An 18,995-nucleotide genomic window follows, 5' to 3' on the forward strand; every position below is an offset into this window, starting at 1 on the left:
AACTTTGTTGCTACTGCTGAATTAATTGACAGAGAACTGATATTGTTTTCGGGAATATAATTCTGGTAATATTTTTGCTAACCTATTTGATATTTATTTGATTCAGAAATTACTTAAAAATACTTTCTATTAATGCTTTTGCTACCTTATTTCACGTTTACTTTTTTGAATATGACAGATATTTTAACAGTCATGAATCAAGAAGGGTGCTCAAGCAAAAATAAAAAAATATCCAACCGCATTCCACCTGGATCACTTGCATCTTTGCGAAACCAAAAGGTTTTGTCGTTGACAACAAAAAGAACCTCTCAAGCTATAAGGTCTAATGAAAATGAAGAAAGACAATCAGAATCTCGATCACTTGCATTTTTGCGAAATCAATCGTTGACAACAAAAAGAACCTTTCATACAATAATATCTAATGAAAATGAAGAAAGACAATCAGAAGCTGAAAAGGTTTCGCAACGATCTCAATTGCAAGAAAAAGTGCGGCAAGTGCCATTTATTTTTACCTCTTCTACAGCACAAGGAGTACAAGAACAAGTGCGGCATGAACCAGCTGAAGCTGTGCATGAACCATCTGAAGATTCTACCAATCATGAAGCAATTGAACAATTTGAGGAACTAGGCAAGTATATATAAATCTTAATCATATAATTAACTAACAATGGTGATTGGTGATTATCCTTGTTTTGTATTAGTGCAGGCCCTTCCGTGCCAAAAAGAAAAAGAGGCCCCACTCAAATGCAAAGTATGCACGGAAGGAAGGACCGTAAAAAAATCATGCTAAATGAGTTCAATCAACCCATTGGTCCTACTGATGAAGTTGTGAAAGAGTTGGGTAGCTTCCTCGGCACATTGGGAAGGAATGGGACCTTTTGTCCTCTTAATGTATTTAATCGGAGGAAAGTAGATACAAAAAATGAAATTTGGAAATATGTCAAGGTTTGAAGTTCCTAATGTTCAATAAGCGTGGATTATATTTCATATTTTCTTATACTAACCTAATTGCACTAAATTTGTAGGAAAAATATGACATTCCTGAAAAGGCGAAGAAATGGGTTTTTGATTTAATTTGTACTGCTTGGAGAAAGTATAAAAGTCAGTTGAAGAAAAAGCACTTTGAAGCATATGAGAATGACGAGTTTCGAATGGAGAATAGGCCATTAGATGTTCCGGCTTCTCACTTTAAAGATCTTCTTGAATATTGGAACTCCGATCCCGCCAAGGTAATTACATCTAACTTTTGCCAACTTTGTTCCGGAGTCTCACTTTAAAGAACAAATTAGCTACCTGTCATGAGATAGCTTTTAAAGTATCCAAGTCATGAGATACAATAGCTTGGAGGATGTTTGTAGGAGTCAAGGTATAATGTGCAGCCACTCCACTTGTATTATCTACCTGTCCAATGGATTTTTGGATCAAATTTAGCTTAGAAACCGTACCTGATAGTTGCTGTCCAGTAGGAACAAACGCAGCAACATTAGGATATTTCCTAGAAAAATATCCAATGGTAGAGAAAGCTTGAAGTAGCTAAGATCTGTTATCTTATTCTACTGAAGCGAAAGATGAATTTACCTAAACTTTAATACAGAAACACCCACATTATGTTAAAATAACTGCAACGAGTAGTGCTCTAATTATCTTGACAGGCCAAACAGACTGCTAAATCAGATTGATTATTCTATGCATGTTTTAACCTGCTTTTGACTTGACATTGCATTTCTCCATTATTTCTTTTTAAAAATACTTACTTATTTGTTTAATGTACAAAACATCTATTTTTCCCTATTTAATGAGCACCAATGTCATTTGCTATGCTTTTAAAGTTTCTAAAGTTTATATGCAAGTTTTCAGATATGGTTTAGCAAGTCAAAATGTATAGGTGGTTAATCAATTCATTCATAAGTCAATGCAGAATCTCAAGCCTTACAGTCTTGTAATTAACTTATTTAGCACGATTGATGTCCAGTGCTAAGGGTCGCATTTCTGGTTTTTCTTTTCTCCTTCTTTCAATGGATGGATGCTCTCTCTCTTGCCATAAAATACCATGATGTGCTTAATGTTTATTCCTATTCGCTCTTCCTGAAACCTGTATACGGTCGAAATGAATTCCAGCCTTTGCATGTCCGGTACGGTTTGAAGGGTAGTGTATCGAAGTAAGATCCCGAAGGGGGGAACGAACTAACCTAGAAGCCCGGAGAGGCCGGTCCGTATTGAGATCGATATCATAATCAAACTCGAACAAGAGTCGAACCATGGCGCGGGTAGATCTATCGTGCTGATAATCCAAAAACCAACATCGACATGGAATCCATCCGAGGACTCGAACCAGGATCGGGCTCGAGCCAAGATCACGAGTTCGAGCCTAAGTCAAGCTCGAACCAAAATCAAGGATTCTAAGCAAGATCGAGCTCGCAGACAAAAGCCGTTATAATCCCACTAGAGGGAATCTTGGCAGAAATTATGGAAAAGCTTATTTATCATGGGTCTCCCCACTGAATGTTTATCTTATTATACTTGGAACCAAACCCTTTTCACTATAAAAGGGCTTGTTTTATCATTCTTGGGGGGCATCTTTTTGGAGACGGAGACTATAAAAAACTGTATTATTTTCCTTTAGAAGAAGCAGTGATCTTTCTAGTTTCTTAGATTGATTCTATTTTGTTAAATCCTAAATTCACTGTTCATAATTGATTCGCCTGGATTACATTTTCTCTAACCTCTATTCATCTTTTTAGCATTCTGTATTAAGTTGTTCCACATATCTTCGGAACTGCGTATAAATTCAACTATATCCATTTTTCCGGAAAACAGTTTGGCGCCCACCGTGGGGCCGAGGATAATAGTGGTTACTTATTTTCGAAAACACCTTTAATTCAGGTTCGGCTACGAATAGCCACCGACTGGATGGCTTTACCGACCGATTGCGCTACCCGAGATTCGAGCCGAAATACTACTAGATGTCCATTCACAAATTGCTTTGGAAGCAAACCAGCGTTACGAACCGGAAAGAAGCATTCAGGGCGGTGCTCGATCCGTAGCCCAAAACACCCAAAACCCAGAGGAGATCGGGGCCAGCTTACGCATGCTCTTCGAGATATTGCAAGCCCAGCAATTAGCGATAGCTCGGCTACAGAGCCAAACTCAAGCACAAAGCAGGCCGGTTTCCAATCCATTTCGAGAGGTCCAGCAGGGGTTACTTCGAGAGGTCACCCCCAGAACAGAGCCTGCCATAGTAAAATCTAATGAGCAGGAATCGGGGACTACTCCCGGAATTACTAAATTGCTCGAGGAACTCACAAAACGAGTCGATGCCAATGACAAGAGGGTGGAAACGTATAATGCCAGGGTCGATCAAATCCCGGGGGCTCCACCAATGATAAAAGGGCTCGATTCAAAAAAATTCATACAAAAGCCTTTTTCATCAAGTGCGGCACCGAAGCCAATCCACAAAAAGTTTCGTATACCAGAAATTCCCAAATATAACGGTACGACGGATCCTAACGAACATGTCACCACACGTGCGCCATAAAAGGCAATGATTTGGAAGATGATGAGATCAAATCCGTGCTATTGAAAAAGTTCTGGGAGACCCTCTCGAAAGGGGTTATGATTTGGTACCACAATTTACCACCAAATTCCATCGATTCTTTTGCCATGTTAGCAGATTCATTCGTAAAAGCACATGCTGGAGCCATAAAGGTTGCAACGAGAAAATCAGACCTCTTCAAAGTAAAGCAAAGGCAGGGAGAGATGCTGAGAGAATTCGTATCCCGATTTCAAATGGAACGCATGGAATTACCCCCCGGTCACCGACGACTGGGTCGTACAAGCTTTCACCCAAGGGTTGAACGAGCTAAGTTCGACAGCATCACATCGGCTGAAGCACAATTTGATCGAGTATCTGGCGGTAACTTGGGCAGATGTGCACAACCGATATCAATCGAAAATTAGGGTCGAAGATGACCAGTTGGGAGCTCCATATGGGCATGTTCATCAGAACAAGACAGTTATTAATCAAAAGCAGATCGACAGAGAGCAAAGGTCAAACAGAGACCAATATCGACCGAACGTCACCGATAGAGTAAACAATGGTTCAACACGCAGCGCAATTCGGAACGGTCAAAGAATTAATCGGGGACAAAATTCTCGGGGGCTTATGAGTAAGAGCGGCTTCGACAAATATGCCGAGCCTATAGAAGCACCTCGATTATCAGAATATAACTTCAGCGTTGGCGCATCCGCTCTCGTGTCGGCCATCGGGCGCAGCGAAGACACTAAATGGCCTCGACCAATGCAAACCAATCCTGCCCATAGAAATCCCAATCAAACGTGCAAATATCATGGTACCCATGGCCACAGAACGGAAGATTGCAAGCAACTAAGAGAGGAAATAGCTCGCCTATTTAACAAAGGGCATCTTCGGGAGTTTCTGAGTGATAGGGCAAAGAGCCATTTTAGAAGTAGGGATTTCAGCAAGCAGAACGAGCAAGAAGAACCGCAGCACGTTATCCACATGATCATTGGTGGCACCGATACCCCCCGGGGACCGATGCTTAAGCACACTAAAACATCGATGGCGAGGGAAAAGCGATCTCGGACTCAAGACTACGCACCCATGGGGGCTTTGTCTTTCGGTGATGAAGATGCAGAGGGGGTCGTCCAACCTCACAACGACGCACTGGTAATATCCATACTCATGAATAAAACTAAAATTAAGCATGTGTTGATCGATCCAGGTAGCTCGACCAATATCATCCGATTGAAGGTAGTAGAGCAGCTCGGTCTGCAAGATCGGATCGTACCTGCAACTCTGGTCCTAAACGGGTTCAATATGGCATGCGAAACCACCAAAGGGGAGATAGCCTTACCAATAAACGTGGCCGGAACCGTCCAGGAAATAAAGTTTCATGTGATCGAAGGCGATATGAGGTGTAACGCCCTTTTCGGAAGACCATGGATCCACAACATGAGAGCCGTGCCTTCGACTCTACACCAGGTCCTCAAATTGCTGGTGTCGGGGTATGTCAAAACGGTATACGGAGAGCAACCAGCCGCAAAAGAAATGTTCGCCGTCGACGAAGCCAAACTAATGTCCTCACTTTCGCCGGTAAAAGGATCGGGTCCGGAAGGAGAACGGGACACCAAATAGCAATCACAGACAGCGGCTTCAACCCAGCCAGACAATTGGAAAGTCGAAGAAGATGGGGACCAAAGGGTCCCTCGATCTTTCGTAATGCCCGATGACTCCGATGCCACAAAATCGACGATCGAGGAGCTAGAGCAAGTCATATTAATCGAGCACCGGCTCGAGCACAAGGTATACTTGGGAACGGGGTTGAGCCCCGAACTCAGGAAGAAACTCGTTCAATTTCTTATCAATAACATCGATTATTTCGCCTGGTCCCATTTAGATATAACAGGGATCCCGCTGGACATAACGACGCATCAACTAAGTTTGGACCATAGGTTCAGACTGGTGAAGCAAAAAAGAAGACCCCAGTCCGATAGAAAGAACGCCTTCATAAAGGACGAGGTAACCAAACTTCTCAAAATAGGGTCCATTCGGGAGGTAAAATATCCCGAATGGTTAGCCAATGTAGTTGTAGTCCCTAAAAAGGGGGACAAACTTAGAATGTGCGTGGACTATAAGGATTTGAACAGAGCATGCCCCAAAGATTCTTTTCCGTTGCCCAACATCGATCGCATGATCGATGCCACGGCCGGCCACGAGATCCTCACTTTTCTCGATGCCTACTCCGGGTATAATCAAATACAGATGAACCCGGGGGACCAGGAAAAAACCTCGTGTGTCACCAAATATAGAGCGTATTGTTATAATGTGATGCCCTTTAGGCTAAAAAACGCAGGGGCTACTTACCAACGCCTAGTGAATAAAATGTTCGAAGAACAAATAGGAAAATCAATGGAGGTTTATATTGATGACATGTTAGTCAAATCCCTGCGCGCAGAGGACCATTTAATTCATTTGTAGGAAACGTTCGAGATTTTGAGGAAATACAAAATGAAGCTCAACCCCAAAAAATATGCCTTCGGGGTCGGTTCGGGCAAGTTTATCACATCAGGGAATAGAGATTAACCCCGATAAAATCAGGCCCGTCGAAGACATCACCGTCGTAGACAGCGTGAAGACGGTGCAAAGACTAATGGGTCGGATCGCCGCCCTAAGCCGATTCATATCAAGATCGTCCCATCGAAGTCATAAATTATTTTCTCTACTCAAAAAGAAGAACGATTTTTCCTGGACCCCGGAGTGCCAACAAGCATTAGAAGGACTAAAACGATATCTATCAAGCGCACCACTGCTTCACACTCCAAAAACCGATGAGAAACTTTGTTTGTACTTCGCAGTATCGGAAGTCGCCGTAAGCGGTGTCCTGGTTCGAGAAGAGCAAGGTACGTAATTCCCAGTTTATTATACAAGTCGAACCTTAGGAGAGGCGGAAACTAGATATCCGCTCCTAGAAAGGTTGGCGCTTGCACTGATAAGCGCCTCAAGGAAGTTAAGGCCATACTTCCAATGTCACCCCATATGCGTATTGTCTACTTACTCGCTTCGTAATATTTTGCACAAACCCGAGTTATCAGGCCGACTGGCCAAATGGGCCGTCAAACTCAGTGGATACAATATAGAATATCGACCCCGCACGACCATCAAGTCGCAAGTCCTAGCAGACTTCGTGGTCGATTTCACACCAGCCCTCGTACCCGAAGCCGAAAAAGAACTGTTGAAATCAGGTACATCATCGGGGATATGGATCCTTTTTACGGATGGGGCTTCAAACGTAAAGGGGTCCGGGCTGGGCATAGTTTTGAAACCACCCACGGGTGGCATTATTAGACAATCTATTAAAACTATTAGGTTGACTAACAACGAGGCCGAGTACGAAGCCATGATTGCAGGTCTCGAGCTAGCTAAAAATTTGGGAACAGAAATCATTGAAGTCAACTGCGACTCCTTGCTAGTGGTAAGCCAAGTAAACAAAACTTTCGAAGTTCGAGAAGGTAGAATGCAGAGGTATTTAGATAAACTGCTTATCACTTTGTGCCATTTCAAACAATGAACTTTACGGCATGTGCCACGGGAACAGAATAATGAGGCCGACGCACTGGCGAATTTGGGGTCATCGGTCGAGATAGATGATAAGGGCTCGGGGAATGTAGTTCAACTTTCGAGATCGGTAATCAAAGAAGGACACGCCGAAATAAATTCTACAAGCTTAACCTAGGATTGGAGAAACAAGTATATCGAATATTTGAAAAACAGAAAACTCCCGTTGGACCCTAAAGACTCCCGAACCCTACGAACCAAGGCTGCTCGATTCACTCTGGCTTCGGACGGAACATTATACCGAAGAACGTTCGATGGACCATTGGCGGTATACTTGGGTCCGGGGGATGTCGATTATGTCCTACGGGAAGTGCATGAGGGTACTTGCGGGAATCACTCTGGAGCCGACACATTAGCCCAAAAAATAATCAGAGCAGGGTATTATTGGATCGATATGGGTAAAGATACGAAGGAATTCGTTCGTAAATGTGATAAATGTCAAAGGTTCGCACCAATGATCCACCAGCCCGGAGAACAACTCCACTCGGTCTTGTCCCCGTGGCCTTTCATGAAATGGGGAATGGATATCGTCGGCCCTCTGCCATCGACCCCAGGTAAGGCAAAATTCATTTTGTTTATGACTGACTATTTTTCTAAATGGGTTGAAGCACAGGCGTTCGAGAAAATAAGAGAGAAAGAAGTTATAGACTTTATTTGGGACCATATCATATGTCGGTTCGGGATACCCGCCGAAATAGTATGTGACAATGGAAGGCAATTCGTCGGCAGCAAAGTAACAAGATTCCTCGAAGATCACAAGATAAGAAGGATACTGTTGACGCCGTACCACCCCAGTGGGAACGGGCTGGCTGAATCAACGAATAAAACCGTCATTCAAAACTTAAAGAAGAGATTGAACGATGCGAAAGGGAGATGGAGAGAAATCCTACCCGAAGTTCTCTAGGCATATCGGACAACATCAAAATCCAGTACGGAGGCGACCCCGTTCTCCTTAGTATATGGATCCGAAGCATTGATACCAGTCGAGGTTGGTGAACCTAGTGCCAAATTTCAATTCTCGATGGAAGAATCAAATAACGAGGCTATGAACACAAGCCTCGAACTATCGGACGAAAGCGCGAGAAACTACCCTCGTCCGAATGGCCGCCCAAAAGCAGCGAATCGAAAGGTATTATAATCGAAGAACCAATCTCCGCCATTTCAAGCCTGGGGACTTATTGTTGAGAAAAATTACCATCAATACCCGGAATCCGAATGAAGGGAAACTAGGACCGAATTGGGAAGGACCGTATCAGGTACTCGAGGACATCGGAAACGGGTCGTACAGGATCGGCATTATAAACAGCAAACAGTTATCTAGCAACTCGAATGTATCACATCTAAAATGGTACTACTGTTAACGTACAGCCTTTCTATATTCGTTTATATCTCAAAACTGACCCCTGCAGAAGTCCGAACAAGGGACGGATCCCTCATCAGAAAGCACGCGTTGCACTCTTTTTTCCTTATACCGGTTTTATCCCAAATGGGTTTTTCGGCAAGGTTTTTAATGAGTCAACCACTGGTCGTGCAGCATTTATAATTATATCCGAGGCCCCTTAAGAGAGTTACTTCGCAGCAACAGGGTCCCGATAGGAAAACTGTAAAGAGCCAAATGGCCGAAGCAAGCCATGCTCGTATAAATTGGCCCGAACTTGGGCGTGTAATAACATGTGAAGAATTAAGATATAATGCGACCATTAAGCCTACGGGCTATTTTTTCATTTCGAGTTCGAGCAAACAATCACTCGACCAAATAGCCTATGGGCTGCATCAATTCTAGTTCAAATCATTCACTCGACCAGGCCTACGGGCTATTTTTCAATTCGAATTTGAATCATTCACTCGACCAGGCCTACGGGCTATTTTTCATTTCGAGTTCGAGCAAACACTCACTCGACCAAATAGCCTACGGGCTGCATCAATTCGAGTTCAAATCATTCACTCGACCAGGCGTACGGGCTATTTTTCAATTCGAGTTCGAATCATTCACTCGATCAGGCCTACGGTCTATTTTTTTATTTCGAGTTCGAGCAAACACTCACTCGACCAAATAGCCTATGGGCTGCATCAATTCGAGTTCGAATCATTCACTCGACCAGGCCTACGGGCTATTTTTCATTTCGAGTTCGAGCAAACACTCACTCGACCAAATAGCCTACGGGCTGCATTAATTCAAGTACGAATCATTCACTCGATCAAGCCTACGGTCTATTTTTTATTTCTAGTTTGAGCAAACACTCATTCGACCAAATAGCCTACGGGCTATATCAATTCGAGCACAAGCAAACACTCGATCGACCGTCGAAAGCCTAAAGGGTTACATTGCCCCAAGTTTGAATAAACGCTCGCTCGGTTGTAGAGACCACGAGGTTCAAGTTCGACTAAGTGGTTTGATACATAGAGATATGCCTATACACAAAAATTATCTACATAGGTGGCTACAAAAAAAAAATTATTTTAAACGGGAGCGGTCTCTTCTTTATCAGGTTCCCCCCCGTTCTCGGATCCACTTTTGCTCCCATCGTCGTCGTCATCATCATCGGAAACCAGAGCTTCAGCATCAGCTTTGAGTTCTTTTGCCCTTTTTATCTCTTCTGTGAGATCGAAGCCGCGAGCATGAATCTCCTCGAGAGTTTCTCTCCTGGATCGGTACTTAGCAAGTTCGGCGACCCAATGCGCCCGACCATTGGCAGATTCGGCTGCCACTCTTGCCTGAACTTGGTCAGCTTCAGCATCAGCCCGATAGATAGCCACGAGCGCATCCGCATAAGTCTTTGCCGATTCAGCATCGGATTCGGCCTTGGCGAGTACTGAGGCCAACCGAGCCTCGAGCTCCTCAATTTTTCTTGCTTGAACCAGGCCCTTTTCCTCCATTTTCTGAAGTTGGGTTTCAGACGATGATAACTGGGCTCGAGCAGTCTCTTTTTCTGCAGCAAAGCGGTCCATACCTTCCTTCCACCGCAAGGATTCCATCCTTATCACATTGACCTCCTCACGCAGCTTCCCTATCATCTCGATTTTTTGATGCAGCTGTGAGATCAAAATGTTAGCTACCATTCTGGTATCGAATCCATAGGCTTTCAAAAGCATCATTACCTGCTCAGACAAATCATTCTAGTCTCGATAAGCCTTGGCCAGCTCGGCTCGGAGATCTTTTATTTCCTCCTCTCTATGCCCTAAGGAAAGTTTGAGAGAGTTCCTCTCATCGGTAGCACGTTTTAGGTCGGCCGTGTATCGATGCAGCTCATTCTGGGAGCGAGAACATTGTTCTCGATGGACCTCTGCAGCCTACGAAGGAACAAGAATCGAAGTTAACGAAAGACGAACATAAAGGCAATACCAACAAAAAGATTTTTAAAAAACGGATCCTCTTCATCGTGATTTTTGACTCACCTGGTTCAAAGCCTGCCGCAAACCATGAAAAAGATCTGATTCATCACCAGCACAAGCAACATCCTCGATACCAGTAAACAGGTCACGAAACGGATCCTCTTCATCGTGAGGCCTACCTAGATCGAAGGCCCCCAGAGCTTGAGCTTCCCGAATCACCCCTGCGGAAAAAGCGGGAAAGGTAGGCGAGTCCTCGATCGATGCTGCCCCAAGTGACTCACTCAGAACATTCCCCTCGGCTTGGAGGGGTTTGAAGGGCTCCTCGATTGTGACCCCTGCCGGTTGATTCCGATGAGAGGCGTCTTCGACATCCGATAGTTCGGGGACTCTACCAAAACCTCTCTCAGGTATATTTTCAGTTCGAGACGGAGCCCCATAGGGCATCATCGATCCAGCCAGCGTTGAGGCATCAGTGGCTCTCTTTGTCCGGACTGCCAGCATGGATTTATTATCCTCTTCCTCTTCTTCCTCATCCCTTAGGCGCAAAATGGATTCTACGGTCAAAGGAATGACATTCTTGTTTGGCTTACGAGCCTTCCTCTTCTTCGGTTTTGGATATTCGGGAAACGAAGCTCTCTTCCTTTTATTTTCCTTCACCGGCTTTGGAACGAAGGTCGAGACATCCTCCTCATTAGACAGAGGTCTCAAGACCGCGTCCTTAACCAAACCTGCATATGGGAAACCTTATAAAAAATATCGAGAAATGCCTCGTCAGAGTCCAAGAAATGAGCTTACTGTGATTTTTGGCCTCCCACCGACCCTTAGACAAATCATGCCAGGAGCGCTCGGCGTATGTGGAAGTCGAAACAAGATCCCATACCCAATTCTTGAGGTCGGGAACCGCTCCGGGCATCCAGGGAACCGCTACATCACGAAAAGAGGAGTATCGATAAGGGAACAAATGAAAGAATAAAATAGAAGTAATAGCAAAATCACACTTACGTTTCAAATTCCACTCCTCGGGAAAGGGCATCTTTTCAGTCGGGATCAGGTCCGAAGTCCTTACTCGAACAAACCTGCTCATCCAACCCCGGTCCCTATCCTCGTCAATACTCAAAAACAAAGCCTTGGTAGCCCGAAACTGGAGTTTTATTAACCCTCCCCGAAAAAGTCGGGGACGATACAGTCGGATAAGATGATCGAGGGTGAATGACATCCCCTCGATTTTGCTCACGAAGTATCGGATCAAAATAACGATCTGCCACAAAGAAGGATGGACCTGGCCTAAGGTTACCTGATACTGTCGACATAAGTCGATAACGACGGAATCGAGGGGACCCAAAGTGAAAGGGTAAGTATATACGTTCAAAAACCCTTTCACATGAGAAGTGATGTCTTCATCAGGGGTAGGTATTACCACTTCTTTTCCCCCCCAATTGCAGTCCTTCTTTAACAGATCGAGGTGCTTCTCAGTAATCGAACACATGTACCTCGATACCGGCTTACACCGGCCAGGGACCGATGAACCTTTATCAACTTTAAAATCTGAAGTAAGGATGCACGCCTCGGGGACGCACTCCTCTGGCCGTGGCTCCGCCGGTGTCTCATCGGCGGCACAATGTGAAGATGAAGCTTTCTCTTTCTGAGGAACGATTTGCGATGTTTTTGCCATTTTTTGAATTCAAAAATAAGGAGTAGAAGAAAATGATAGAGATTTGGTGGAATTGGGGGGTCTTTTCGGAAGGAAATCACAGCTTTCTTGGTAGGCTGGAGAGTATAAAGAAGAAATTGAGAAATTTTAGAAGATAGAAGATGCAAAAATGGTAAAAGATAAAGGTGAGAGTTACTTATAGGTTCAAAGCGACGGCGGTTCATTATCAGCAGTGGCCGACCACCGCCTGACATGCATTAAATGCCTTAAAAAGACTAAACCGACAGGACAGCTATCATGTGTCATGGTCGAACTTGATGGAATCGACAAGATATAATTCGATCGAGCCGTTGAAAATCATATCGTTTCTCGCCATATTTCTTTCTGAGAAACGAGGGGACTATCTGTATACGGTCGAAATGGATTCCAGCCTTGGCATGTCCGGTACGGTTCGAAGGGTGGTGTATCGAAGTAAGATCTTGAAGGGGGGAACGAACTAACCTAGAAGCCCGGAGAGGCTGGTCCGTGTTGAGATCGATATCATAATCAAACTCGAACAAGAGTCGAACCATGGCGTGGGTAGATCTATCGTGCTGATAATCCAAAAACCAACCTACATCGACCTGGAATCCATCCGAGGGCTCGAACCAGGATCAGGCTCGAGCCAAGATCACGAGTTCGAGCCGAAGTCAAGCTCGAACCAAAATCGAGGATTCTAAGCAAGATCGAGCTCGCAGACAAAAGCCGTTGTAATACCACTAGAGGGAATCTTGGCAGAAAATATGGAAAAACTGATTTATCATGGGTCTCCCACTGAATGCTTATCTTATTATACTTGGAGCCAAACCCTTTTCACTATAAAATGGCTTGTTTTATCATTCTTGGGGGGCATCTTTTTGGAGTCAGAGACTATAAAAAACTGTATTATTTTCCTCTAGAAGAAGCAGTGATCTTTCTAGTTTCTTAGATTGATTCTATTTTATTAAATCCTAAATTCACTGTTCATAATTGATTCGCCTGGATTACATTTTCTCTAACCTCTATTCATCTTTTTAGCATTCTGTATTAAGTTGTACCACATATCTTCGGAACTGCGTATAAATTCAACTATATCCATTTTTCCGGAAAACAAAACCGATTAAGTAATACGTCTTGAGTGCAACAGTTTTACAACTTCAGAGAGTGCTCAGAGAGTGCAAAAGTTTTACAGATCTGTGCTCAGAGAGTGCAACAATTTTACATACATTTCATACAAACTTTAGTGCAGTTTATACTGATGTCAAATTTTTTGTTTCTCAATGCTCGTATGAATTGGGCCGTGCTTATTAAGGCTTCTGCGTCTCACTTTAGCTTGTCGTTCTGCAGATTGTGAGAAAATGCTAGTAATTGTTGCAATCTTGCCTTTTTAGTATCATAGCTTAAAAAAGTGATAAAATAAAATTAACACTTCTGCTACACTGCAGATTTTATATTGTTTCCTGGTCCCTGAACTTATTGTGGCACGGAATTATGCCTATTAGTGCTTATTGTCAAGTTGTTAGAACTGGCATTCCCGTTGAGATGATCAAGTGGATGTCTGTTAGGAGCAGTTGAGCAGTTTAGAAGGGTGGAATGTTTATAAAATAGTCTACTGACATTCTTCCATTACACTCAATATACTGTCTTGAGTACTGTGCCTTGTATAGGAGTTGCATAAATTTCAAGAAATGATCAGTTCTATAGTAGCAATGAAGAATGAAGAACGTGCTTTTTAAAGCTTTCCAGAAACAATAGCGCACACTAATTGCTTGTTTATTTGCAGAAAACGTCCGAAACCAATATTGAGAATCGAAACAAGTTGAAGCATCCACACACTACTGGCAAAACAGGTTTTGCTCTAATCATCTAGGTTTGATTTTTTCTCTTATTTTTCTTAAAGTATGAACTTGTTAACTTTGCATGAAAAGATTCTTATACCAGTTTTCATGTGACTAGGAAAAAAAGTAGGAAATGGCTGATACTTCGGATATTCTATCAAGCAAGGACATCTTTGTGGCTACAAGAAAAAGAAAACCTGGTCGAGTATACAAAGGCTCTTATGAGAATACAATTAGTAAAATTGTAAGAAATTTCTAATTTAAAGTTTGTCGTGATTATTTATTTGTTCTTAATTATTGACTTAGTTTTATTTACTTAAACTCTGTTCTCTTGCATTTGGTTTGTAGGCTGAAATGGAGAGAATACAATCAACTCAAGAAAGTGGAGATGACAGTGATGATGCGTTTGCATCAGTCATGGGACCTGAGCACCCAGGTCGGGTAAGATTGTATGAACAAGGAGTTAACAAGACTGTCTTAAAAAAGAAAAAAGGAGATTTTGGATCCTCTGTAAATGCTACTGATGAGAGAATGCAATAAAAAAATGGAGGAAATGGAAGAGAGTATGCAACAAAGAATGCTGGAAGAGTTGAATGCACAAAAGGAAGCTATGGAACAAGATATTATGATGAACGTCGTTACACGACTTCAACGTCTCAACCCCGATTTGAGATTTGATCCTGACATGCTAATATTCAGTGCTCGTGCACTTGGAGAAGCTTCTTCTGCACAACAAGATCTATTCAACCAATCAATCGTCCATCCGCTGGCAGTAACAATCAAGGTTAGTCCGTACCAAATGTTACACGTCTTCTCGAGAAAAGAGTATGTTATCTCTTCATTTTATTTGAACTCTTTATAATAATTGTTGTAATTGAGGCGTAGTTGATTGAAGATTTCTACTGTTGCACTAATCTTGTTTTGGATGCCTCGGAGAGTGTACAGTACTTTGAATTTTATGCCTAAACTAGTGATCTTTTGTGTCGCTTGATACTCGATTTGATTTATGTTCAGTAACTGCTTTTCATTTTCGACTAACTGGAAGTTGAGTATTATGAGTTTACTGAATCCAGCTAAATCCCATAACTCTTTTGGTTTGAATTTTATTTCTATGAAGCTGAGTCCATTGCATTTTCATCACTGCTTCGTCTACGAATTTTGTTTCTTTTTTCTTTCTGGGGATCATGTTTTAGTTTGATTGGATAAGCAAAGTAGTATTGGAATGATTTGGGTGGAGTGGAATGGTTTCAAATGATTAGTACAGTCGACTCTGACTTCCTTTAGGGGTTGAGGTGAAGTTGTGGTTGTTTGGTTTATTTCTTAGAAAACTAGAAATAAGAAACAAAAACTGGCATTATGAATTATTTTCCAGTACCTTCCTTCATGGTGTCTTCTGATTTCACTCTGGTTCCTTTACAGTCTTTGAGCGGTTATATACCAATGAATATTTTGCTAATTTCCAAATTTTCTCTCCCCACTTCTGCTTACAAATTTTATGCCATTATTTTTACACTTGTTACTCCTTCCGTTTGACTTTACAATATATAATTCATATATATATATATATATATATATATATATATATATATATATATATATAGGATTCTCTTGTAGGATAATAATTTTATTTATACTCTTTTGTAGGTGGAGTAGATGAAGAAATGGAAGACGGAGGCAGTGATGAAGATCTAGACCTTACTTAAGAGAATTTTGAATTGTTGATTGTTGTAGATGCATGTGGCGGTTTCTAGGAATGTTTGTTATCAAAACTTTTGAAAACTTTTAACTCATGAAATATCAAATGTATGTACTTGGTATCATTTCGTCACTTCATATATGGATTTGTTGATTATATTGTTGGACGATTTCGATTATGAATAGTTTCATTTTGTTATTTATATAAAGTTTAGTGTTTTATAATTTATTGTATATATGTGTAAATCTTTATTTACAACAGGGGGCAATATTTTCAATTCAATTAAACTGTTACAATAGCAAACAGAACCGTTGCCATAGGACCTGCAAACCGTTCCAAAATAATCTAAAAGCTGTTGCAATAGGTAGTTCAACAGTTGCAATATCATAAAGAAATCGTTGCCATTTCTACAATAGCTGTAACAGTTTAATAGATATAGTAACGGTTATTTACCGTTGCATTTAATGTTATGGTTACGGACATTAACCGTTGTAGTTGATAAGAATAATCGTTCCAACAGGGAAGAGGGAAAACCGTTGCGATAGACCTTACTATAGCAACGGTTATCTGAACCGTTCCAAAAACCATTCCATAAGCTCTATAGGCACGCCAACTTGTGGAACGGGCGCTGAACCGTTGCAATACCTCTATGGCAACGGTTGACCTATCTGTTGCAACGGTTTTCCATGCATAGCCATAGGTAAATTTTTCAGTAGTGAAGGTTCATCATTGTAATATCGAGCCATGGTACGAAGAATATGCTGTCGAGCACGAAGACCCAGAGACAGACCAAGATCGAGATCGGCCAAGATCAAGATCGGTCAGGATCAAGATCAAGCCAAGAAACAAAAAGCCGTCACAACCGCAATTAGGGGGAGAATCTCGGCAGAAATCACGACACGTATCAAGAGGCCGATTAATTAGCCCATCATGAGAGTCCTTACTATATTTAGAATTGTATCAAGAGTAGGACTTCCCTACTATATAAAGGGGGCCTGATCATTTGTAAAACACACCTCGTACAAAAGCAATATAATACTCTTTTCTCAAGGTTCTCAATATTCTATTACTTCGCTTATATTTCCTTTGTTGTTTTATTTGGTTCGAGGGCCCAAGCTACATATCTCATTTGGTTTGCTTTTATTTTTCTTTACAGTCAATTTCAATATCAGTTTGCATATTTTCTCAGTTTATGCCAAGTAAAATCACGTGTCCTTAAAACCACATATAAATTCAATTGTTATCTACTTTTAGGATAAACAATATTATTTGATTGAAAATTATCAGATAAATTTGAAAGAATAATGGTAATATTTATCCTAAGATAAAATAAACTATTCATTAAAATATTAAATAATATTTGACCAACTATTTAACCAATTATTGGTGAATTGGTCTTACAGTAATTAACGGGCCCCTAATACTTATTGAAACTCTATATGGAAAAAAACAGTTGTTGTATTTGTAAACCCTCAGAAGCACAAAAAGTAAAATGTATGGAGGTAATATCTGTCATCAAATGAGATAGAAGATCCCCTTGTAGTTAGGCGCTATAGCTGCTACTACACAGAGAAACATCATTTCCAAGATGGTGCATGGAATTATGAAGAAATTACTCGAAGATGTGTTTATTTATATACTTTTGAAGCTTCCGGTAAAATCTATTATGCGATTCAAATGTATTTCTAAAACGTGGTACATTCTCATGCAATCCTCCACATTCATTAACCTTCATCTCAATCGTTCAACAAAGGCAAAAGACGAACTCATTCTCTTCAAGCGTTCTTTTCAAGAAGATCCCTTCCAACATAAAACTATCTTGTCTTTTCTTTTCGGTGTTGATGATGGTTATCTTTATCCTGTTTCACCAGATCTGGATGTGCCATACCTGGAATCCACTTTTAGCAGCACTTATGATCAATTTATTGGACCTTGCCAAGGTTTGATAGCTTTGATAAATATCGTTGACACTGTCTTATTCAATCCAGCTACTAGAAATTATAGGTTGGTACCACCTTGTCCTTTTGGAGTTCCACAAGGTTTTCGTCGTTATGTTGATGGTGTTGGGTTTGGCTTCGACTCTATTGCGAATGACTACAAGGTTATTCGAATTTCCGAAGTTTACAATGATCCTCCTTACAGGGATCCATTTACGAGGGAAGTGAAAGTTGAGGTTTATGATATGAGCACTGATTCTTGGAGAGAAATGGAGCATGTTAATCAAGAAATGCCCAGGGTTTATTGGGCGCCTTGTTCTCTAGTATTTTACAACAGTGCTTGTCATTGGCTTGCTATTGCACCCAAAGACAAAATGACAATTCTTTGTTTTGATATGAGCACAGAGACTTTTAACAATATTAATATGCCAAATACCTGCAATTCCTACAACGGCCCGTGCTATGGCCTAGTGGTCTTAGACGAGTCTATAACAATGATTCGTTACCCTAACACAAATCCTGAGTATGATGCCGCACAAGATTTAATGCAGATATGGATAATGAAAAGGTACGGTGTATACGAGTCTTGGATCAAGAAATACACAATTAGACCTCTTCCTATTGAATCCCCATTAGCAATTTGGAAGGATCGTATGATGCTTTTGCAAAGCAGAAAATGTTTTTTGATTTCCTATGATCCTAAGTTTGATAAAGTCAAGGAATTATATTTACATGGTTGTCCTAGAAGCTTGAGAGCCATAAGTTACAGAGAAAGCTTGATACAAATTCCATGTGGAAGCGAGAACAGTACACAAGTTCAAAAATTTTAGAGAAGGTACCACTCTTCAATTTTAAGTTGATAAGTATCTTATTTTCAATAATATTTTATTCATCGAGTTTTGAACGTATTTTTTTTTTTATAGTAGCTAGCTTATTCACTAATTATGGCTCTACAAATACTTAGCATGTCACTGTAGTTATGTTTATTTTTCTGATGTAGTATTGTAGACATAAAATATTTGACATATCAAACCTATATAAAATTTGAGCTAAATCTTAAAGTTAAGATACCACATATTGTGCCCATCCTTGATCTTGAAACCCTAAGGCCCATCAAGAATTTCATAGAGGCTGCTCTATCCGAATCACACCTATATAAAGAGATACATATTCCCTTGAAGAGACATCTCGATAAATACTATAAACTCTTGGAATATTCACAAAGATCATCACGAAAAATTTCAAAAACTCTTGGGATATTCACAAAGAGATCATCTAAAAAAATCCATAAACTCTCGGGATATTCATAAATAGATCAAGATATAAAATAAAATCGTGATCAAGTGACATTCTTCTCGATAATTATATACTTCAAGAAGAAGATACA

General features: G+C 41.2%; 2 protein-coding genes across 2 annotated transcripts; both read left to right on the top strand.

Annotated features, from left to right (window-relative positions):
* The first annotated feature begins 710 nt into the window (after positions 1 to 710).
* Positions 711 to 15,793, top strand: LOC107781050 (uncharacterized). Its single transcript, XM_075239623.1, has 6 exons — positions 711 to 945; positions 1,026 to 1,229; positions 13,921 to 13,987; positions 14,094 to 14,219; positions 14,324 to 14,759; positions 15,620 to 15,793. The coding sequence occupies exons 1-4, from the start codon at positions 745 to 747 to the stop codon at positions 14,114 to 14,116; spliced, it is 495 nt and encodes a 164-aa protein (XP_075095724.1). The 5' UTR covers positions 711 to 744; the 3' UTR covers positions 14,117 to 14,219; positions 14,324 to 14,759; positions 15,620 to 15,793.
* Positions 15,794 to 17,259: 1,466 nt separating this feature from the next.
* LOC107781051 (F-box protein CPR1-like) lies at positions 17,260 to 18,438 on the top strand. Its single transcript, XM_016601676.2, has one exon. It carries the CDS (start codon positions 17,260 to 17,262, stop codon positions 18,436 to 18,438), a length of 1,179 nt encoding a protein of 392 aa, XP_016457162.1.
* The last annotated feature ends 557 nt before the right edge of the window (positions 18,439 to 18,995 follow it).

Source organism: Nicotiana tabacum, chromosome 19, assembly GCF_000715075.1.
Source record: "Nicotiana tabacum cultivar K326 chromosome 19, ASM71507v2, whole genome shotgun sequence".
Classification (NCBI taxonomy): Eukaryota; Viridiplantae; Streptophyta; class Magnoliopsida; order Solanales; family Solanaceae; genus Nicotiana; species Nicotiana tabacum.